Here is a 19,368-nt window from a genome sequence, read left to right on the forward strand (position 1 = left end):
TGGGTGGTCTATTTTGATTTTGCTCTCCCGGTCCTAGGGGTCCCCACACAGAGCACCAAACTAAGCCCCGTTCTGTGCTCAGGATCTGTAACTGGAATTTTAAGCAAGCATGGAAATCTGTGACCTAACTTGTTCAAAAACTTGTTCATAACTTGGGTTTTGTAAATGGAATGAAGTTGGGATTCAAATGGCAAGGCCAAAAGTAGCGTAAAAGTAGCTATTGTTAATGATAATATTGGGATTTATCCAGAGCTTAGTTCTACTCTGAGTAGACCTATGGAAGTTAATGGACATGGCTGGGCTGCTTTAATTTCAATGAGGCTACTTGGAGCCTGACTAGCATTGGATACTAGGAAACACCATTAATATTAATATTTCATACACTGCTTAATGCCAAGCAGTTTTATGAAGTTGAGGATAAATGAAATGTAGGGCCAAAGCAGAATGGTCACGGGCAAGCAGGACTAGCTGCACAAGTATTCCAAGTTGCTGACCCCGGATACGCACATGGCACGATCCGTTTGCTTGCAACAAGAGTGAGCACTGGGGACTTTAAAACTGCAGAGTGTACTGGAAGAAAGCAGGCTGCTTAAATCAGGCAGCACAACTGCCAATCCTGCATTGCTCCCCCTGGCCAAAATCACCAGCTATTGCCTCCTTGCCCCCCAAGGCTCCTGGGATGTCAGGAGGCTCTGCCCAGCATGGTTTTTCAAACTTTTCTCTGCAGCCATGAGGACCAGGCAGAAGCTTGCTTTTGATTAATATGAGTATTACAGGGACTGTCTAGTTGTTATGGTCACTTGGCAGCCCTATGCAGATGCAAATAATGCCCTGCCCTGAAGGAAAAATATTTTGGATTTACCACCCTCCCTTTGGCTGACAAGGTTTGAAAGTATTTCCAAGAACTTGGAAGAGAAGGTAGACATTTCCCTTTCTCCTTTACAGCACACATGGACCTTGGCAAGTGGCAGGCTCCAAAATGGCCCCATCAACCACAGACAGCAGTGAGGCAGAAAGAGGGTGACTGCTGAGCAGTGGAGGCTGGTTCATGAGGGCATATGGGGCAGTGCCCTACCATCCTCAGTCTGCTTTCAAGGAAAGGATCTAGACACTAGGAGAGGATATATTGTTTAGTTGTTATCCTTCCTTGTTCACATTTGTAAGATCAGAGTACCATCCTTTGCAGCTTTTAAACTTGGAAGCTAAGGCAAGGTTAATTTAACCTTCTACAACAATAATCCAGGATGTTTTAAGGCAGACTGGATATCCTGGTGTTACTCCTTTTCTCCCCCGTAAAAACACCAATCACACAAACATTGTTTTGTGAAGAAATAAAAGTAGTATTTACTTACATAATCTAAATCTTGAAGCAGGAGTTTAGAGTAGCAAAATGAAGGCAGGTTTAAAACTGCTAAGTTACCAAAGTACAAAGTGCCGTCTGAGCTGTAGACCCCAGATGGGCACGTGTGGTCAGTTTGGAAGCAGGATAAAGAAAAAGGAGACTGCCCGGGCAGGAAGGAAGGATGTAGTGTAATAGCTTCCTGCCAAGGCAGACAGAGGAAGTGATCTCACAGAGTTCTCTCTAGCAAATTTCACAGGAAAGCTCTATCAGTTCAGCCCCTTCATGTGCCTATCTAGCAAAGCATGAATTGTTGGTTTGACCATAATAATGTCCCACAACCCCCACCTGCCTGCCTTCTTACGTGTAACCCGTTGGTCTGCTTCATCCTCCTCCATCTCAGTGTCCCCCTTGTAGAGCTTTGCAGGGAGGAGGAAGATGGTGACAAACCTAGGATTTGCTGGCTCTGCCTGTCACTGGAGACCTGGCACCACCTACTGTTGGCCTCCTGGCTTATGTCCTCCCACTTCCAGCCACCATTGCTGCTGAGCAGGGAGCAAAGGGGAGTTTGGTGCCTGGAGGGTGGGAAGTGGTGGTGTGGGGGACTCTTCTCAGGAGCCCTTCCTCTCTCCTGATTGCAGTTGTATGCAAAGACCCAGTAACACAAGAGATCTACCAGTTCAGGGACAGCTGGCTACGCCAAAGAGAAAAAGAACTTGAATATTGTCGGTGTGCGACCAACAGCATCATTTGTCATATCGTGCCAGGCACAGGTGGGTATTAGATGGGTAGATATGGGAGACAGTTTGGGTGCAGGATGCGACAATGAAGCGGGTGACCCAAACTTTTGCAGCTTCTTTCATAGGGCCCTGGGACCCGATGGCGGGAGCATGACAGTCTAGCCTTGGTCCTAGGAACACCTCTCCTGTGATGTTGCTCACTGTCCTCCTCCTGCAGCAACTTGCTAGGCTTCCAAAGGCAGTGAGTGGGGTAGTTGAAAACGCCTGACCCACGATGTGGCTCCCTAGAACCCCTTTTAACTGCAGAGGCCAGCAAGTAGTGCACTTGAGACCTTCTGCAAGCCACGTAGCCGCTCTGCCTTTGAGTTGCTCCTCCACCCCAAGAGGTTATGGGCCCAGGAACTGAAAGCACTTGACTGCTGGCGGGGGAAACCTGAGGTTCTCTTTCTTCTTTGTCTGACAGCCTGCAGCAGGAGGCAACAGTGCTTCAATGAGGGCCGCTGCAAGCAAGCATTATACTCTTCTAACTTCTTCATCTGCTTATGCCGCCCAGGCTTCTCTGGGAAGCGCTGTGAGATTGGTGAGTAATTGGTATGCAATGTGGTTGGACGGCTGATTGATTAATTGATTGATTGCATTTATAGTTCACCTTCTTCTCCAAGGAGTTGAAGGTATTATACGGGGGCCTCCCCCTCCTCATTTAATCCACACAACAACCCTGTGAAGCTGAGGGGCAGTGACTGGCTCCGTGTCGAACAGGATTGGATTGGATTGATCTTTATTACGGCCATTGGCCCGTTACACAACAGTTCCCCATACCAACATGTTATACTTAGACCTCCAGATTTAAAATCGCCTAAACTTACAAAAGACAAACAGGAACCGAAGCAAAACAAAAACAAGGACGACCATCATACATTACAATAAATTTGTAACCTATACATCGCCCTCTGCTCATAAATTAATCACGGATATCAATGGTGATATCGCTTAAAACATAGATCATGATTTAAAACAATGGTGATATCACCTAAAACATAGATCATGGTTTAAAAGGGTTATCCGAGCCACACAGGAGACTGTTTCTCTTCTTTAGGGATAGGACGCTGATCAAGAATCTGGCAACCATGAGTGATCTTAGGGGGTTATCGTCAATTAGTAGATATCTCAGTTTGGCTTCAATCGTATCGAACAGGATTTGAACCCCACTCTCCGAGGCCTGACACTCTAACCACTGCACCACATTTATTGTGGGGTACAATATAAGGATGGGACGCAGGTGGCGCTGTGGGTTAAAGCCTCAGCGCCTAGGGCTTGCCGATCGAAAGGTCGGCGATTCGAATCCCTGCGGCGGGGTGCGCTCCCGCTGCTCGGTCCCAGCGCCTGCCAACCTAGCAGTTCGAAAGCACCTCCGGGTGCAAGTAGATAAATAGGGACCGCTTACCAGCGGGAAGGTAAACGGCGTTTCCGTGTGCGGCTCTGGCTCGCCAGAGCAGCGATGTCACGCTGGCCACGTGACCCGGAAGTGTCTCCGGACAGCGCTGGCCCCTGGCGCCTCAAGTGAGATGGGCGCACAACCCCAGAGTCTGTCAAGACTGGCCCGTACGGGCAGGGGTACCTTTACCTTTACCTTTACAATATAAGGAGCCCTGACTTGGGCTGAAAGCCACTGTGTAGACGCTTGGCCTTTATTTGGCTTTCATCTGGGTAATCCTTACAACAGTTCTAGGTGGCAGGCAGGCATTATTCTCCCCTGCCTTGCTTCTCTTTTATTGGGTGCATTTGATGTGGTACCTCGGGTTACATACGCTTCCGGTTACAGACTCAGCTAACCCAGAAATATTACCTCGGGTTAAGAACTTTGCTTCAGGATAAGAACAGAAATTGTGCTCCGGCGGCGCGGCAGCAGCAGGAGGCCCCATTAGCTAAAGTGGTGCTTCAGGTTAAGAACAGTTTCAGGTCAAGAACAGACCTCCGGAACGAATTAAGTACTTAATACAAGGTACCACTGTACCGTATTGGCCCCAAAATAAGCCATACTCCCCCCCCCCCAAATTCTGATTGTGAAAAGTTAAAGTGTGGCTTATATTTGTGACCTTACAGTATCACTGCTGAAACAGCTGCCCACGAAGGCCATCAGGGGTGTGGGACAACAGCTCCCGTCCCAACCGTGTCTCTCAAGCCTCCCCTAAGCCACTGTAAGGAAGGGGGAAGGGGGGCAGGCCTCCGGCAAAACGGTGTGGCTCCCCCCGCAAGGAAGCAGCCCGGGAGTGTGGGGCAGTGGCGCACAGGCCCCCTACCACTGCCAAGCCTCCTCTGGTGTCGGCTTGGGGAGGTAGTGCCAGGAGGCGGTAGTGTTGGGAGGTGGGCGCGCAGCACCCTCAGAACTGAGCACCGGCACCGGCTTGGGGAGTGGGGTGGCAAGCACTGGTGCCAGCCTCCCCCCGTTGAGGGCAGTAGTGCCAGGAGGTGGGCTGCACCTGCAAATAAGTCTTGAATTTTAAAGGTGTGGCTTATTTGCGGGTGCGGCTTATATTTGGGCCAATACAGTAATCCATTGGCAAATCAAATACAACATTCCTTGTTTGCCTAGAGTGGACACAGACAGGGGGATGTTGATCCAGCCAGTTGAACTTCCTGTTACACCTGGTCTGGAACATCCTCCCCCTGCATGTGACCAGGTAGGTGGGCGTGGCCCTTGCAGACCCCACAAAAGGTCCAGTCACGCAGCCGCCCTCCTCTCTTGATGCTGCTTCTTCCTCTTGATGCCATGCTCTCCTGATCCTGATGCATTTTGCTGTCTGCTGACTCTCAGCCACCAGGACAGGGGCTCATTCCCATATGGGATGAACTCAAACTCTCTTCCGTAACTCTAAGCTGAAGCTTGCCTTCAGGATCCAGCTGTGAACTGAATGTGAGTAAACTTTGTATTACTTTTAAAAGAAGCTTCTTGTGTATTTATTCTTTTTAGGAGGGATAAAAGGGGTCTTACCAGGAACAAAATCCAACCTGAACAAAGCCAGATTGGATTACTTAAGTATAGAGATTCAGCCGAATCCACCAACTAGCTTCCTGCTATATATTGGGGAATGAACTTTGCTGTATGACTCACAAGCGTGAGTTAGGAAGGATAATATTTAATCAATATATCATCTCCTAGTATCCACAACGTTCCCACATTTGATTTATTACCTTCCCTCAGCGTAAGATCCAACAATTAAAAATACAACATACAAAAAGCAGTTTAAAATAAATAAAACCAATGGCTGCAGTTGCTTACACAGAAAAATTCTGGTCTGCTTAAGACCACATCTGCGTTTGACACAAATGAAGCCATAATATGAACTGGAAACTTCTTTGCCTGCAGCCTTTTTGGGGAAAATAGCTGTGGGTCCCCAATCTGGAGAACACTCCTGAACCAGATCAGAACCCTGCTTTGGTTCCCCACTGAAAATGGCCCCCTGCCTGGCTGCTGCTGCTGTTATGATTAATTAGTACAAGACTGCATATGCGGCCTTTCATTTCTAGAAGTAATACCTGAATTTGGTATACCTGCAGCAGTCCCCGTCCCCCCCAATAAAAGCGAGCAAGTTTAAGCAGCCTTGTTCCAAGATGTGACTGTGGTGGGATGGTCAGAGTGCCAGCTCCTACTCCGGGAGAGGAGGGTTCAATTCCCCACTCAGCCAGGAAGCACCTTGGGTGACCTTGGGCCACTCGGCATTTGTAGCCTACCTCACAGGGTTGTTGTGAGGAAGAAATGGGGAGGAGGAGAACCGTGTACACCACTGTGTGTGTGTGTGTGTGTGTGTTTATTACATTTATATACCACCTTTACTCCCAAGCAGCTCCTTGGAAGAAAAAGGTGGTATAGAAAGGTAATAAATAAATTATAATAAAAATAAATTGTATGTAGCTTGGCTGCCAGGCCTGCTGGCTTTGCTAGCTGTGCCTGTGAGGGAGAGGCAGCGTGGAAGCAGGATCTGGCATAAAGTGTCATGAGCTTCCTGTTTCTTCCAGTCCATGATGGCTGGAATAGCGGGGAAGGAGGAGTTCTGCATCACAGAGCAGGGAAGATATTGGCGGAGATTGCCTTGTGGTTCTTCCATCCTCCACCTCATCTGGCAGGGGGCAAAAATGGGCACAGGAGGAAATGTGAATTTTGCTTTGGTTCATGAGGCTGGTTTCTACACACAAACTGTGGCATTCCTCTCTATCCTCCAGCCAGACAAGCAAGAACCATTATCAGAGTTCAAGACCACATTCCAGCAAGTCAAAAACATTTGAGGAGAGGCTGCAAAGTAGGGCTAGTGAGAGGGGTGGAGATGCTGAGGGCCGGGGGGCCTGGAGATAGTCCCAGGAGCTAAACAGAATAGACCTGGGGTCACATGTGGCCTACAGGCCTCTGCCGTCTAGCCCCCAGTGACCACGGCTGCAATCTCCCATCTTGATCCTGAGCAGCCCCATGGATGCAAGATGTGTGCAGAGTACCTTTGGAGAACAGGAGGGAGACTGAATACTCTGCTCCTCCTTTTTCAGATACCAAAGCCAAGTGTTACGAGGGCGCTGGAGAGGGCTACATGGGGACATGGAACACAACTGTGAGTGGAGCCAAGTGCTTGAACTGGAAGCTCGATTCCTTGAGGAATAAGCTGTACAATGCGTACCGGGCAGATGCCGCTAGGTTGGGCCTTGGAAACCACAACTATTGCAGGTGAGAAAGTGAGTTTAGGAGGGGCCTCTTCCTCTTCTTGCCCCCCAATACTGCCCCCATCTTCTTGCCCCCCAATACTGTGGGACATTATTGCAGTCAAACCAATAATTCATGTTTTACCAGATAGGTACATGAAGGGGTGGAAGCTCATAGAGCTTTCTTGTCAAATTTGCTAGAGAGAACTCTGTGAGATCACTTCCTTTGTCTGCTTTGGCAGGAAGCTGTAGCACTACATCCTTCCAGCCTGGGCAGCCTCCTCGTTCTTCGTCATGCTTCCAAGCTGACCACATGTCCATGTCTGAGGTCTGCAGCTCAGACATAATTTTGAACTTACCTTTTGTACTTTGGTAACTTAGATGTTACAATCGTACTTTGGTTTTGGAACAGCTTATTTCCTGAACATTTTGGCTCCTGAATGCTGCAAACCCAGAAGTGACTGTTTCAGTTTGCAAACTATTTTTGGAAGCTGAACCTCCAACAGCTTCTGTGGCTTCCGATTGGCTGCAGGAGCTTCCTGCAGCCAATCAGAAGCCACACTTTAGTTTCTGAACGTTTTGGAAGTCAAATGGACTTCCAGAATGGATTCCTTTCGACTTCCAAGGTACAACTGTAGTTATAAACATGCTTTTATTTGGTGCTGCAATTGCTACCTCAACCTAGATTATGTAAGTAAATACTACTTTTACTTCTTTACAAAACAATGTGTGATTGTTGTTTTTAAGGGGTAGACAATGGGTAATACCAGGAAAATCCAGTCTGCCTTTAGAGCATCCTGGACTATTGTTTGTAGAAGCTTAAATCAAACTTTTCTTAGCTTCAAAGTTTAAGCTGCAAAGGATGGTACTCTGTTGATCTCACAAATGTGAGCAAGGAAGGATAATAACTAAACCATGTATCCTCCCCTTGTGCCTAAATCCATTCCCACAAATACATCCTTGTAGGCAAAATCTACTCTGAGCGGGAGAAATATTGAGACATTGTCAAATAAGGATGCTGCAGAGCTGGAAAAGGTTCAGAAAAGGGCAACCAAAATGGTTGAGAGCATCTCCACTGTGAGGAAAGGTTACAACATTTTACTTTAGTGTAAGTGAGACTTTGGGGAAGACACACAAGGTGGAGGTGTATAATATCATTTCATCATAATGTCATGAAACTGTGTGCGCTTTGTGGAGAAAGGGAATAAACAGGAAGACATCTAGGCCATATAGTGGAGCTGAAGATTGGAAGATTCAGGGCTGACAACAGGAAAGACGTCTTCCCTCAGGGCTTAGAATTAAACTGTGGAGCTCCTTCCCCCAAGGAAGGCAGCGTAGTGTCAACCACCAACTTGGGTTGAGAAGATCAATTCCCACGAGCCTAAGAGGAGCTGGTGGAGGCAAAGCAGAGTCAAAATGGCCAGCAGCCATCAAGAGCCCTCCTCCTCCTCCTCCTCCTCCTCCTCCTCCTCCTCCTCCTCCATGAATTGGTCCAATCCTCTTTTAAAGAGCTCTGGAGTGAGTTCCAGAGCTGAATTCTGCACTTCATGAAGAAATACTTTTTAAAAAATCTATCCTGAATCTTCCAACATTCAGCTTCATTGGGTGTGTTATGAGAGAGGGAAGAAAACGTCTCCAACCACTTTCTTCATGCCTTGCATAATTTCATAAAATTTCATCGTGTCACCTCACACTTGCCTTTTCTCTAAATTAAAAAGTCCCCAATGCAACAGCCTTTCTTCATAGGAGAGTCACTCCATCCCTTAATTATTTTGGCAGCCCTTTTCTTGACCTTTTCCTGGGGGATAAGGCTGTCAGTGGCTACTGGCCTTGACGGAGGTGATGCTTCCCTGGGGGGGGGGGGAGGCAGTCGGCTTCTGAATAGCAAGTGGGGGGTGGGACAGGGCAAGTGCTGTTGCACCCAGGAAAGGCTGCTTCCAAGCCTTTCACTGACTTCTAGTTGGCTGCTGTGGGAACCGAGCGTCTGTCTAGATGTTTCTTTGTATGAACTAGCAAGACTCTTCCTACATCCTTAAAATTATCAGTGCATTATTTTGAGCATAAATGTTGGCTTCCCCCCCATTTTTTCCCTTATTTTTGAGGTTGCAGCTGAGTCTGCAGCCGTCTCCAGTGGTGCAGTGGGCCAGTGCATCTGACTATCAACCAGAAGGTTTGTGGTTGGACTAGATGACCCCTGGAGTCCCTTCCAGCTCTACAATTCCACACCTCTATGATAAATGTCTTAATGGTACAAAATGCCCAGTGTTTGCCTTTCCTTTCCTCTAGAAACCCCGATTCCGACACCATGCCCTGGTGCTTTGTCTACAAAGGAAACAAGTACAGCTTTGAGTTCTGCAGCCTCCCTCCCTGCGCCAACAGTAGGTTCAAGGCTCCTCTGTAGTGGGGCAGAGCCAGGTGGGGTTGTGAAAATGTTGTGCTATGAGCATTGGAGCCAAAGGGAAGAAGGCTGTTAGCAGTTTCTCTCCACATCACGGCCCTGATCCAAATTAACTTGTGTGAATTCCACACCCACACACTTGTATTTTGGTCTGCTCCTTTTCAAAAGAAATATGCACCAGACTCCGAGAATCTTGCGTGGAATCTTGAGCTCTAGTTCCATCACAATCATTCCCTATTTGTGCAGCATGTTTAGTTTTGCAGAAACAAAGCATTGGCTTCATATATGGTTATTGCCAGGCTTGCAGGAAAATGGAGTAGAAAACTTGTGGTAGTTGGCCTCAATGACCAAACTCGCTCATTGCGGTAAAAAAAGAGAAGATGAGAAGATACAATATATACTAAAAGAGACTTGATTATGAATTAAATAAAAATGGGAGGGTGCTGGCTTCAAATAACCATTTTGCAATGTTCTGATGGCATTCAACTTAAACATTTTCTTAATGTTGCATTTTGGATATTTATACCTTCATGTTTGCAGCAAAAATGTATTATCTTGTTTATTACAAATTATTTAATAGGGCTCGTATTCATTAGGTATGTGTAAGCTTTGTTCTAAGACATGTACAGTAACTTTCGGCTTTTTCTGTGTTGGTTTTCTAGTTAAATAAAAATCATTTAAAACTTTTCTAGTTAAATAAAATATGTAAAATTTAATTTAAGAACCAGCCCCATCCCTTGTAACATCTATGGGGCTTTACAGATGAAAAGTGGATCCCTGCCCCAAGGATCATACATTTAAGGCACATCCCCCCCCTCAACTTGGAAACTGTGGGTCACAGTGGCATAGCGTGGGGGGTGCAGGGGGGGCCGGCCGCACTGGGCGCAACATCTGGGGGTTAGGGTTAGGGCGCGCAAATCCATGGGTTAGGGGGCGCAAATTACTTGCCTTGCCCCGGGTGCTGACAACCCATGCTACGCCACTGGTGGGTCATCAGGGGTGCTGGGAGTTGTAGCTCTGTGAAAGGTAAACTGGAGCTCCTATGATTCTTGGGGGGGGGGGGTGCTTTTAATGTAGGCTTCACAATTGAAAATCTGCAGTGAGAAAAAACCTCAAACTATATCCCCAATGAATGTGGTTCGGGACTGATGCAAACCTGCCTTTTTTGTCACAGAAAGCCATACTTGCATTTCTGGAAGAGGCAACAACTATCGAGGTCCCCACAACCGCACGGAATCAGGTGCTGCTTGCTTGAGGTGGGATTCCCAGTTCCTTACTGGGCTGGTCTTCAATTCCCGTAGGGAGGATGCAGAGCAGCTCGGTCTCACTAGCCACAACTTCTGCAGGTAAGCAGACCCTCACCTTTTCTCCTTGCAGTTTTCTGTCCAAAAAGAAAAACTAAATTCAAAACATGGCTTATGGATAAGATATGTGTTTGGACTGCTCTGCCTTATCTAGTGTAAGAACAATAACCCGCTGATTTGCTCTGCCCTGTGTGCTGCTTTTACTGAATTCATAGAAATAATTCTGCAATTAGATGAGGCTGTGTTTTTGGGGTCATCCAATCCATTTGTGCCATTTCATTCATGTTTGCTACAAATGCCTATGTGGTTGTTGATAAAATATTGGTGAAAACCCAAATTTGGATGTGGTCTTGTGTAGGATTGCATTCAGGGTCTTGGTGTGTGTTCCACTGGTGTACGCATATATGATCTTGCACACTGGTAAAAAAAAAACACCACACACAATAAATCTCGATGCAGTTATCTAGAAACTCAGAAAGTGGACTTGTACATTCCCTGCACCCACCACAATACGGCACTGACTGGCATTGGCGCTGACTGGAGATGGAACGTGGGTCCCTTGGCATCCCACCATTGGCTGGGTGGGAAACATCTGGAGGGCATGTTTAGCAGCCACTTTCCAACTTTCACTGAGAATTCCCTTCTGTCTGAGATCCTTTTAACTGAACATTTCAGGGATTGAACATGGGACCTTCTGCATCTGTGGTCCATCCCTGAATGTACCTTGGCTTGTCCCAAGGGGACCTTGATGCATTGTGGCAATGCATTGGTAGTGTGTTACCAGGGCACATCTGTGCACCGGGAACGCATTGCAGGGAAGGGAAGAAGTGCAAAAGAAGGAAAAGCTGTTGCAAAACATGCCTGCATAGTGCTCTGTCCAACTTGAAAACAGTAAAAACAAGGGAGAGTTTCAATAGCATTGCTTTCCAGTGCAGAAACTATTCAGATCTTTTAGAATAAAATTGGGATGAGGACAATTTCTCAAGCGCCCCCTTCCCAAGGACTCTGAGTGAGGCTTTGAATCACAGCTGAGGCCAAAGGCCACTTCACACAGTGTCTGTGAAAGCTGACAAGGAGGAGGAGATGATGCTGGATTTAATGGCTTTTGACTATCCCCAAGTGTTTCCAGGCCTGCCTGTGACTTTATAGTATAGGATGGATGGATGGATGGATGGATGGATGGATGGATGGAAGAATGGATGGACACAGGAAGTCACGGCTGATGCAGAGCTTTCTGTGGCATGGACCAGTTTCAAATTCATGTTGTGTTAAGCTGGGTGGGGAACCTTTGGCCCTCCAGCTGTTGCTGAACTCCCGTGCACCCACAAAAACGGCCAAGGATGTTGGGAACTATCATTCAGCAACATCTGGAGGGCCGCTTGAAACAGTCATAGCTTTCCCCCAAATAATTCTGGGAAATATGGTTTGTTAAGGGTGCTCAGAGTTGTTAGGAGACTCATATTCGCCTTCCAGAGCTACAATTCCCATCCCTCTTCACAGGGAACTCTGGGAATTCTAGCTCTCGGATCAGGAAGAGGAGTCTTCTACTAACCGTCAGGCCACTTAACAAACTGCAGCTCCCAGAATTCTTTGCAGGAAGCCCTCTAAAGTGGTATCATAGTGTTTTAAATGTATGGTGAGAATGTGGCACCTTCGTTAGAGCCTTGACCATTCTGCATTGAATGGGGCTGATGGCCAAAACGTCAGGAGTGTTGGGAAAAAGCTGTTCTAAGTACATGCAAAAAACAAAGAAGGTTATAAAGCAGCCCTCTGTAAACTCCAGAACATCATCCTCAGGGGACTTACAAACCTGGGTAGCCCACACTGCTGCTCTTTGCAGGGGCAGAGCGGGGGGAGCTTTTGATCTCTGAAGTAATCCTGTTCCACTTTTGTGTTGCAGGAATCCTGATAATAGCACCCAGCCTTGGTGCCACGTGCTCAGGGGTGGCAAGAGGAAATGGGAATACTGCAATGTGCCGGCTTGCTGTAAGTGCCTGCCCTATCCGTGGGGCAAAATGCCAGCATACTGCATTTCAGTTGCTGGCTCCGATGGTGTTTTGATGTACCTTTACTATTGTTTTCATTGCTTTGTATTTTATAATAATGTTTCTAAATGTTGTGAGCCACCTTGGCTCTAGCTTTGGGAGGAAAGGTGGGATAAATACTACTGCTGTCTGTTGTCTTATGAGACCAAAGACCTTCCTCTTCCAACTTTTAAGCAGAGATCTTTCTGTGTCTGCATCTGTAGTGGAATTGTTTTGAAGATGCTTTTATCATTAAACTGTTTGCCACCCTGGGCTCCTTTGAGAGGACGGATGGGATAGCAACGTGCTAAATAAATGAAGAGGTTGGCCCTGTGAGAGCATTTTGCCCCAAGCGGAGAGTTAACGTTCTATCTGAGTCTGGGGTACATTTTCCTTATTTTCCTGGCCACCTACAGCCACGTGTGGAACGAGAAAGTACCGTCAGTCTCAGTTTCGGATCAAAGGAGGCCTCTACTCGTACATCCAGTCCCACCCGTGGCAGGCGGCCATCTTTGTCAGGATACAAGGAGTGGAGGCCTACCTCTGTGGTGGGGTCCTGATCCATTCCTGTTGGGTCCTCTCAGCTGCCCACTGCTTTGTGGAAAGGTAAGAGTCCAGCGCCCAATTTGCCGTCTCTTCTGCACTTGCTGCCCCCTCAGGAAGCCTCTTGAAGTCAGAGGCAATTTGTGGTTCTGGAGATGAAGGGCCAAGTGGGAGGCAGCAACATGCGTGCATTTATCAATTGTGCCATTCGTGCAGGTTTTTCTTGGAGTAAAAATAGCAGGTGGGATTCTACTGTAGGGAGGGTTTGCTGCTGCAGTCCAGATCTCCCCCACTCCTGTTCCTGCTATTTGTATTGGGAGGCAAGTCCCAATTCTCCATCTACCTCAATACCCCCCCCCCCCGGCAGAAAACATCCCTTCAAGGTCTGGGGCAGGGTTTTTTGTTTTTTTCCCCAAGACACAAAATGTTTGCTTTGTTGTTATATGAAAATCCATCCAGCAACTTTGCAAGGCAGCCAGTTTTCTCCCCCTGTAAGGGATGTTGCACATGGTTGAGCTGAAGCTTGAGCAGAGGCCTTCCAGTTCTTCTGGACAACCACGGTGGTCAGTTAGCTGCAAAGCCATGGTTACAACTGGACCTTGAAGGCCTTGAACGCTTGAGCAAGGAAGTTGAAGTCTGTATTTTTAGAAGCATAAATTACACCTGAACTTGGCAGTCACCAAAGCTGTCCCCCCCCCCGCCCCCCGATTCTGTAGGTTTGACACCAGTCGTCTCAAGGTTGTGTTGGGCAGGACTTCCCGCAGAAACCCGGAATGGTCTGAACAGACATTCTCAGTGGAGAAATACGTTGTACATAAAAGCTTTGTGCAAAGCACCTTTGACAACGATATTGGTAAGACCTTTCCCTCCCTACACACAGACCTAGATCTGCACCTGCTCCAGCCTCTTGCCTTGACCCATCCTGCGTTTTTCTTTGCTTTTTCTCTTTTTGCTAGCTCTTCTGAAGCTGAAGTCCTTGTACAATGAGTGTGCAATGGAAACAGATTCCGTTCGTCCTGTCTGCCTCCCAGAGCCTGGCCTGAAGCTGCCTGACTGGACAGAATGTGAGATCTCAGGCTACGGCAAGCATGAAGAATGTAAGAACTTCTGGCTTGCTCCCAACGGTGGCCTCTGAGAGTTGTGCTCAAAGGACTAAGCACCATCCCAGTAGCTAGCTGGGGAGACACCAACCCCGTCCATTTCTCTTTCTCATCTTTCCAGTTTGTTACACTTCTGCATCAGTTTGAGAATTTTTGTACATGTCCATTTTCTAAACAGTTTCCCCTAAAATAATGAAAGTCATCTTATTTTAACTAATACAGGCATTCCTGTGCATGATTTTTCTAATGTTTGTTTATTAAGGTGTATGCATCTTTTGTATGGAAAAGTGCTTTGCAAAATTTGGAGAAGGGTGAATCTCAAAAGATAACTGTATTGTGGTTTGGGAAATGCAAATATGTAAGTTAGTTTTTCAGATCAAACCAAGCAAATTTCTCCCTCTCCTAGTCTGCATCCAAACCCCTTCTGCATTTTGAGCAATGTTGAGCAGTGTTGGAGAACTTGCCAGTGGATTCTGAGGGTCTCTCACTGCCTTTGACAGCCTCCCCTCCAAAAAACAACAACTCTGCAACCTTTTCTTTCCTTGCAGTAGTCCTAGGCCAGTGATGGCGAACCTTTTAGAGACCGAGTGCCCAAACTGCAACCCAAAACCCACTTATTTTTCGCAAAGTGCCAACACGGCAATTTAACCTGAATACTGAGGTTTTAGTTTAGAAAAAAACAACTTGTACATTAACATATTTTGTCTTAAAAGAAAAACACAATAACAGAGCTTTCAATGATACAAACAACTTTTTATTGAAAGGTAAAAGTTTGCATTATCCTTGTTTGGGAAATCATGAAAAGGGGAACTACTCCCAGACAACATGGCCATTTTGATAGTTTCCCTTCCAGAAACTTCTTTGGGAGATTTCAAAGCAGAAGCTGCATGGCCTTCTGTCATGGATGCTGTAGGGGGGCTGGATTCGATCACCCTCGGGTTCCCTTCCAACTCCCCACAATCCTATGAGAAAACCAAAACAGTCTCTTTTGCCCTCCACTGTGTGTCCCCTGGCAGGGAGGAGCTTGCACTTACCCATGGCGATGGGAGAGAGTTCAGCTCGAAAGTTTACTTCCCGGCCTGACCAAGCAGGCAAAAAGGAAATCTCGGTCACAGCCTGGGAGGGAGGAGCCCCAGCACAGTTCATAGGGGCAGCATGCGCACTGAATGGAGCTGCGCATGTGCGAGTAGCCGGTTTGCCATCCACGGGCTGCAGCTGAAACGGGAAGGTTCCATTCCGCTGTCTTAAAGCGCCTCGGTGCAGAAGTGCCAGTAAGCCGGGTGGCATTTTGTTCCCTCCTGCACAAGTGGGCTTGAGAAGTGCAGCCCGGCGGGCTAGCCATTGAATCATAGGAGTGTGGGGAGTTGGAAAGGGCGACGGGGTGCGTGCCCACAGAGAGGGCTCTGAGTGCACGCATGCCTTAGCTTCACCACCACTCACCTAGGTGGCAGCGGGGCGGGGGGGGGGGTTGTTTCACAAATGTCTTATGTACTTGCTGAAATTAAGGTCACTTGGTCTGGAATGGGACTGTCCAGTTGCCAGATTTCATCTGTTGCACAGCTGCAGAATCAGCCTCTCTCAACAAACATCTCCCTGCTCCTAATTTGATGCAGTGTTTGTCTGTGAGCTGAATTCCTATCTGCTTACTAACTGATCTATATGACTGAACCAAGTTTACACCAGCAGAGCATCTGGCTTCTATTAGAGCTAGCCAGATCCCGAAAGTGGTGACCTTTATCCTACGTGTTTTGGGAACTTCATTTCTTCTTTTCAAATTTCTGTGTGCCATGGCTTCCAAAGCCAATGAAAAGGCAGCTACCTGGAGCAGAGGCAGGCAGCGCATGGGCCTGGTCCTTGCATGTCCACCTGTGTCTGGGATGCCTCTCTTCAGAGGGCTGGGGTGGAGAGCTTGCATGATGGAAAGCTCATTCAAACAAAAGCATATCTCTGTATGCAGAAACCTGGCTTTTCTCTGAAATCTAGTTTTCTGTGTGCAGTGAATTCTTTGATTTCTTTGGTATTGAGGAACATTCTGGCATTTGAGCCTCTGACTCTTAAGTGCCTTCATGGCTGACTCTACAGTCAGTGATCATATATATCCTGCAGTATGCAGAACATGGTGCAGAGACTTGTTGAATCAGGGGTGGGGAACCTTTTCTGACTGGGGGGCAATATCTTTATCTCCCCACCCCTGCCCGGCCAGACTTGGGTCAGTCGCTTGACATCACTATGATGTCAGGTGATGCTGCACTTTGACGCTCCAATTTGCCAGGACTTCAAAGTGCAGTATGGGACGGTTTGAAAGCCTTTTGCAAACAGCCCCAGTGCTGTGCTTAGGCTATATGCACCTGTTCCTTTTTTCTTTTTTTAAAAAAGATTTTTTAAAGACTTTTCATAATACATACAATTAAACAACAAACTAATCTAAGCAAAAACAAAGAAAAAAAGAGGGGTGGAAGAATGATTCAAAGTCCTGTTTCCAGCTGTTCTTCCCTCTGCTAGGTGATGTTTTTCCAGTCTTCAATTCAGGCATTCAATTTTCTTTCAAGACAAGAAGTCCAAAAGAGGTTCTCTGATTATTATTATAGATAAACATCAGCCATAACCTTCTGCCAATCCAACATCGCAACTTTTGCTCTAATATTAAGAAGTATTCAGTCCTTGCTCTTTATTCACTCCAGAGTTTCTTCACTGTGATTATGTATTAAGACAATAATCCAGATGAATATGTTCTCTTTCTATCTACAGTTTCTGCTTTCTTCTCGGAGCGTCTGAAGGAAGGACATGTGAGGCTCTATCCAGACAGCCAATGCACACCCAAGCTCCTTTCAAACAGGACAGTCACGGAGAACATGCTGTGTGCAGGAGACACCAGGGAGATTGACGATGCCTGCAAGGTAATCCCAGTTCTAGGAATGTTAGGAATTGCCCTTCTGGATCAGACCAGCACCCTGCAAAGCTCACAAGGAGGATATCAAAGCAATGTCCTATTTTTTGTCTCTAGATTCTGAGGATCAGAGGTAAATAACATCTGACTTTGGAGATCCCATATTTCAGAGCGGGTGGGGGAAGCTGGACATAGGATTTTTAAAAATAAATAGCCATTGTGGCTTATAGCCATGGTTTGATGATGATGATGATGATGATGATGATGATGATATTTATATGCAACTCACCTGACTGGATTGCCCCAGCCACTCTGGGCAGCTTTCAGCAAAATATAAACACACAATAAAACACCAAACATTAAAAACTTCCCAGAACAGGGGATGCCTTCAGATGTCTTCTAAAAGCCATTTGTTTATCTGACATATGATGGGAGAGTGTTCCACAGGTTGGATGCCACTACCCAGAAGGCCTTTTATCCGCCATGAATTTTGTCTGCCTAAGCTGTCGACCATCCCTGCACTTTGCAGCAGTGAATCGCGCAGAGCAGTGTTTCTCAGACTTGGGTCCTCAGCTGTTGTTGGACTTCAACTCCCCTCATGGCTGACCACTGCTTCTGCTAGCTAAGGATGATGGGTGTTGTACAACAACAGCTGAGAACCCAAGTTTGAGAAACACTGCCAATCAATTTAATTGAGTAACCTCTTGAGTTTTGTGATGATGAACTCTACAATTCTGTGATTCTGTTGTATTTCCTTTTGGGGGCCTTTTTAAAATATAGTTTTTGGAGTGGATGCAAACATTTTGAACTAGCTTTCAGGTACCAGGCTGGGGAAGGCTGCTTCACCCTTTCCTCCTAGATCACAATATCTCTTTGGCATGGACCTTGCAAACAGCGGTCATGAAAGCAGCAAGGAAGCCCACTGACCCACTTAAAGGTTAGCTCATTTTGGCACCTGGGTATAGGTAGCTTATTTAGATACTGGTTCCTGGATCTGCTGATCGTAGGAGGACTAGGTGGCTCATTGTGGCTAAAGACTTGTCTTCAGTGAACTTTAAAATGAATAATGAACCTGTTGCTCACTTAATTCACCCCTCCTTTTTCTTTTCTTTTTGCAGGGTGATTCTGGTGGGCCTTTGGTTTGTCTGAACAATGGCCAAATGAACCTGCTGGGGATCATCAGCTGGGGCGTGGGTTGTGGGAAGAAAGGCATTCCGGGCGTCTACACAAAGGTGGTTCACTATCTGAGCTGGATTCAGGAGAACATGAAGCCTTAATGGCACCTGCAAGCCAGTCATTCCTCCCATTGGAATCTCCTTGCATCAGGGGGAGACAGTGGATGGCAGAACACGAAACTTGTTTCCATATGTATGGAGTGGGAACTGGCAGAAAGCAGGCATGTGCACGTCTGAATGCACCTGCATGTCCAGCATGCATATGACCTCGACATGCACTTTATGAGAGGAATGAAATCTTCAGCATAGAGCCACACTTGCCTTGTTTAAAGGAGTGCATATCTTTCCCACTTCCACACAGTAAAGAACTTTTCAAACCAGGAAGCGCTCTAAAGAGCAGTTTATGAGCAGGAGAAGACAGAGAGTATATTACTCTAGCAGCAGGCTACACAATAACGATATGTGCAGCCAGCAGTAAGAAATTCTCTCACACACGCTTAGCCTGCTGAATGAAGAAAGCTCCAGTTTCCTAAAGGTATGCGAAGAGAACGTGGGCATTGCAAAGAAGGGCCCTGATCTGCTCCACCGTTTCTCCAAGCCGGCTTGCCACTTCTCTCCTGCAAGGCCCCTGACCTGAAAGACCCAAGGCTCCCCCAGCTGGGGACCAAATCACACTTCTAGTCAGGAACACATTCAGATCCTTTTAATCCAAAAGTTTGTTTGCAGGTATTTAACCTTTCTGTGTATGTTTTATATAAAACACTCTTTAATACAATGTTAACCATCTGTCCAAAGGCAGAGTTGTCCTCTGCTGCTACTTGAAAATACTCCTGTGCTGAAAATTGTCCTTCTGCGTGTGGTTCCTAGGGCATTAAACTACCTTGTCTTTGAATTAATTGGTGTGTATTGTATTAATTTGCTTCAATGTTTTTTCCTTAATTTTTTTTTTAAAAAGGGTTACAAAGAAAAGGCACGGGCACAGTGTGTATCGACCGATCCAGAGTCCCACTGAAATCAAGAACACAGTAGTTCTGCTTGCCCAGTTCCCACACATTTTGAGGTGGGTTGTGCAGGAGATCTTTCTCCTAGGTTGTGTGCTCGATGAACATTGGAAAGAGCTGTGACCAGCTTGGAGGGTGGAGTTTGAATTGACACGACAGTGCAAGGATTGG

General features: G+C 46.7%; 1 protein-coding gene across 3 annotated transcripts in view; it reads left to right on the forward strand.

Moving 5' to 3' along the window:
* Nucleotides 1-19,088, forward strand: part of PLAT (plasminogen activator, tissue type) — a 28,425-nt gene extending 9,337 nt beyond the window's left edge. For 2 of the 3 annotated variants that reach the window (XM_079989276.1, XM_079989275.1), the window contains exons 4-14: nucleotides 1,981-2,112; nucleotides 2,543-2,659; nucleotides 6,616-6,790; nucleotides 9,052-9,143; nucleotides 10,338-10,509; nucleotides 12,368-12,453; nucleotides 12,908-13,097; nucleotides 13,751-13,887; nucleotides 13,991-14,131; nucleotides 16,883-17,031; nucleotides 18,140-19,088. In XM_079989276.1, the coding sequence (XP_079845402.1) occupies nucleotides 1,981-2,112; nucleotides 2,543-2,659; nucleotides 6,616-6,790; nucleotides 9,052-9,143; nucleotides 10,338-10,509; nucleotides 12,368-12,453; nucleotides 12,908-13,097; nucleotides 13,751-13,887; nucleotides 13,991-14,131; nucleotides 16,883-17,031; nucleotides 18,140-18,298 (1,550 nt within the window). In that variant the 3' untranslated portion in view covers nucleotides 18,299-19,088. The remainder of the gene's footprint in view (nucleotides 1-1,980; nucleotides 2,113-2,542; nucleotides 2,660-6,615; nucleotides 6,791-9,051; nucleotides 9,144-10,337; nucleotides 10,510-12,367; nucleotides 12,454-12,907; nucleotides 13,098-13,750; nucleotides 13,888-13,990; nucleotides 14,132-16,882; nucleotides 17,032-18,139) is intronic. The other variant, XM_079989277.1, reaches the window with a different exon arrangement.
* The last annotated feature ends 280 nt before the right edge of the window (nucleotides 19,089-19,368 follow it).

Source organism: Podarcis cretensis, assembly GCF_951804945.1.
Source record: "Podarcis cretensis genome assembly, chromosome: 8".
NCBI lineage: Eukaryota > Metazoa > Chordata > Lepidosauria > Squamata > Lacertidae > Podarcis > Podarcis cretensis.